Source organism: Sphaerodactylus townsendi, linkage group LG16 (genome assembly GCF_021028975.2).
Source record: "Sphaerodactylus townsendi isolate TG3544 linkage group LG16, MPM_Stown_v2.3, whole genome shotgun sequence".
NCBI lineage: Eukaryota > Metazoa > Chordata > Lepidosauria > Squamata > Sphaerodactylidae > Sphaerodactylus > Sphaerodactylus townsendi.
Window position 1 is genome coordinate 10,580,379 of NC_059440.1, and position 3,610 is coordinate 10,583,988.

The following is a 3,610-nucleotide window of genomic DNA, read 5'->3' on the forward strand; positions in this document are numbered from 1 at the left end:
AATAACAGGTTGAGGATATGGCACGCCTATTGCTCGGCGACAAGCTCCCAAGCGAGGAGGTGCCTTTTATTGTCAGCCACCTTGAACCAATAACAAAAGAGGGATATAAGTGTTTTAACAAACAAAAAACCCCATGTCTTTGGCAGCAGATGGACTTTCCAGTTCCCCTTTCTATTCTCCAGGAGTGTCTCTGGTCAAGCTAAACAATGACCATCATTACATCACCAGCGGTCAACATTTTTTTTGGACAGAGAGCGGCTGAGGAGGCATTTGAGTCAAGATGAGAGGCCTAACAAGGACTGGGCCCAGATTTTAAAGCTGGATTTTAAAAACAGTTTGGATTTATACCTTGCTTTTACTGTAAGGAGCCCTACAGCAGCTGACAGACTCCTTTCCCTTCCTCTGCCCACAACAGACACCTTGTGAGGTAGGTGGGGCTGAGAGAGTTCTGAGAGAACTGTGACTAGCCCCAGGTCAACCAGCAGGAATGTAGAAGCGGGGAAGAAGAAGAGTTTGGATTTATATCCCCCCTCCTGCAGGAGACTCAAAGGGGCTGACAATCTCCTTGCCCTTGCTCCCTCACAACAAACACCCTGTGAGGTAGGTGGGGCTGAGAGAGCTCCGAGAAGCTGTGACTCAGCCCAAAACACCCAGTTGGTGGGAGTGCACAGGCTAATCTGAATTCCCCAGATAAGCCTCCACAGCTCAGGCGGCAGAGCTGGGAATCAAACCTGGTTCCTCCATATTAGATACACGAGCTCTTAACCTCCTACGCCACTGCTGCTCCCTTCAAACCCGGTTCTCTAGATTAGAGTCTACTGCTCCTAACCACTACACCACACTGGCTTTCTTAAGCGATATCATCCTTTGTTTTGTCACTATATTTCATTTTATAAATCACCTCGGGCAGGTTCTCGGAAAGGCGATGCATGCACTCTCTAAACAAACTTCTCATCCTATTTTCTTTTTTTTCAAAGGTCTGCCTGAGGAAGGTGAACGACACGGCCTCCCGAGTGGTGGGCCAGGCCTTCTTCAACGTCATCCAAATCCCCTGTTTTGAGTTTGTTCCCCGGGAGCAATGTGTGGAGCCTTATCTCTACGTTTGGTAAGTGGGCTTGCTCAACGGCAGCCGTGATGTCCTGGCAGAGGGGGGTTAATCAAACAGCCTGGGCAACGGCAGGGAATTAAAGTGGCCCTGGGCCAAGCAAGAACAGCGGACTTTGAGGTCAAAATGAAATGGTCAAAGCAGGACAAGAAAGGCCAGGTTTCAGCCTGAAAGAAGGAGCTTAAGAGCAGAGGTGTACGGGGTGGGGAATGACACCCAGGGGCAACACCTGCTCCGGGCACCCCACCTGTACTCGGGGGCGGGGCTTAGGGGTGGGGGCGGCTTGGATGAGCACTGCAGCGACAGCCCCCTCAAGGGCCTGGGAAAGGAAGGAGGCGGCTTGGATGGGCACCGCGGCCGTAGGTCGGCTGTCTTTAGGCCCCTCTCCCGCACTGATCCAGCTCTTCCAAGCCAGGTCAGCGCAAGGGAGGGAGTGGTGCAAAATTTTGTGCCCCCCACCATTGCGCCTGGGGTCACTTGACTCCACCTGTCCCCTGTGGCCGGTACACTACTGCTTAAGAGTCTATCTGTATGTAAAGACATGTTTTCTAGCTTACTCGTAGTCAGCCCACACCTCTGTAAAGGCTTACTGTTCTCAGAGCTAAGCAAAGCAGATAATAGAGCACCGCTTCCATGGGTGGGGGGGGGGCACCTTCAGAGGCAGGGCATGAGGGCTAGTCGCTTGTTCTTTTACAAAGACAGTCTAGGCCCATTCCTCAACACAGCGGGCTTTCAACCACTTCTCTTGCTTTCTCATCTCTTCCCAGGTGCAAGAATTATAGCACCGTGATTGTGGCCGAGGCGCAACAGCCGGTGCTGTATGACTATGGCGGGGAGGTCATCGATGGCCCGGCCACTCAGAGGCCAGCGAGCACGTCAGCAGCCCCTGGTCGAGAACTGACCACCTCTGGCACTCAAGCCAGGCCAAGCGGCTCCCCTCCGAAGCGCCGCAAAGGAAAGGGCAAAGGCCGGAAGGGTCGGAAGGGGAAAGGCTCGAAGGCCACCAAAGGGGTTGGCTCTGCGAAGTCACTAGATGCACAAGGGTTGGCGAAGGGGGCCTTCCCGGGGCAGAAGTCCTCCACGGCAGAGGAAAAGACCTTCAACGCCATCCTCATGAGTTGTGCTGGTAGCAAGTATAGGACTAAGACGGGTGGCACTGTGTGGGAGGCTCCCTCACTGCACTCCCTAGCAACCTCTCCCAGCCATAGAGAGAGAAAGAGGAAGGGCAGGAGGAAGCACCTGATGAAAGCAGAAGCCCAGTCGAACGTCCTAGGCGGCCGAGCCATCGGCAAGTCAGTTCCGACGGCCAGCCTTCTTCTGACTAACCCCCTCACTCCCCGCTGGTGAAGCTGATGCCCGTAGACCCAGAGCACCGATCCGGCTATGTGCCGCTACTCGCTTAAATTATGCCATCTAGTACACCTTGCTGGCTCTTGCAGGAAGCAGCACGGAATTTTGGGAAGGTTTTCAACACAGAACTCAAAACAGCAGACTTCCTGTTTTTGTTTTGGATAGGCGAGATTCTCGGGACGCCTGTTTCTGCACCATACACACACACACCCGTTCTTCAAAGGCTCAAGACCAGAGTGGAACCCTTAGAAGGCCCCCCACCACCTCTGCTGGGACCCCCGCTATTTTGGTTTCCCTTTAGAGAGAGGCATGATACAAGAATAGTCTACCTACTCACTGGCCCGAGGGAAGAGAAAGATGACAAGGCCTCTATGCCAAAGACCGGCCAGGGGTTCCTGTTACCACCACCACACTAAGAAGAAGAAGAGTTGGATTTATATCCCCCCTTTCTCTCCTGCAAGGAGACCTCCAAGTATTACAAATTCTTTTCCTTTCCCTCTACACAATAAACACTCTGTGAGAGGTGGTGGCTGAGAGAGCTCAGAAGAACTGTGACTAGCCCAAGGTCACCCAACTGGCGTGTGTGGGAGTGCACAGGCTAATCTGAATTCCCCAGATAAGCCTCCACAGCTCAAACAGCAGAGCGGGGAATCAAACCCGGTTCCTCCAGATTAGAGTACACCTGCTCTTAACCACTACGCCACTGCTGCTCCTAAGACTGTCCTTTCCTCCTCTTTTCCTCTTCCAGTCCTGGACTGCAGTTTTCCCCCCTCCGACAAAGGTAACTTTACTTGGGACCCTCAGCCAAAACTCTGGTTAGTTGTTTGGATGCTGTAAAATAAACACAGCGATGCACAGCCTTTTGCAGCTCTTTTCCAGAGGCAGGTTTGTCTGTAGTTCTTTCGGGGTGGGGTTGGGGTCCTGCTGCCTTCCTCTCACTCTCGATGACCCACAGCCGCCTCCTGCTTCATAGCAGTTGCTTCGCTGGCCACTCCACGACTGCCCCTTCCTCCTTGAGGACATTACAAGACCCCCCCCCCCCCCCCCCCCCCCCCCCCCCCCCCCCCCACCCCCCCCCCCCCTCCCCTCCCTCCTTGAGGACATTACAAGCCCCCCCCCCCCCCCGTCCCTCAGTCGAGAGGCCAGAAAGCCCTG

The 3,610-nt window shown here is 54.0% G+C and overlaps 1 protein-coding gene across 1 annotated transcript; it reads left to right on the forward strand.

Moving 5' to 3' along the window:
- The first annotated feature begins 896 nt into the window (after nucleotides 1-896).
- On the forward strand, nucleotides 897-2,986 carry PROCA1 (protein interacting with cyclin A1). The gene is made up of 2 exons (XM_048519323.1): nucleotides 897-1,105; nucleotides 1,873-2,986. The coding sequence occupies exons 1-2, from the start codon at nucleotides 930-932 to the stop codon at nucleotides 2,450-2,452; spliced, it is 756 nt and encodes a 251-aa protein (XP_048375280.1). The 5' UTR covers nucleotides 897-929; the 3' UTR covers nucleotides 2,453-2,986.
- Nucleotides 2,987-3,610: the final 624 nt, after the last annotated feature.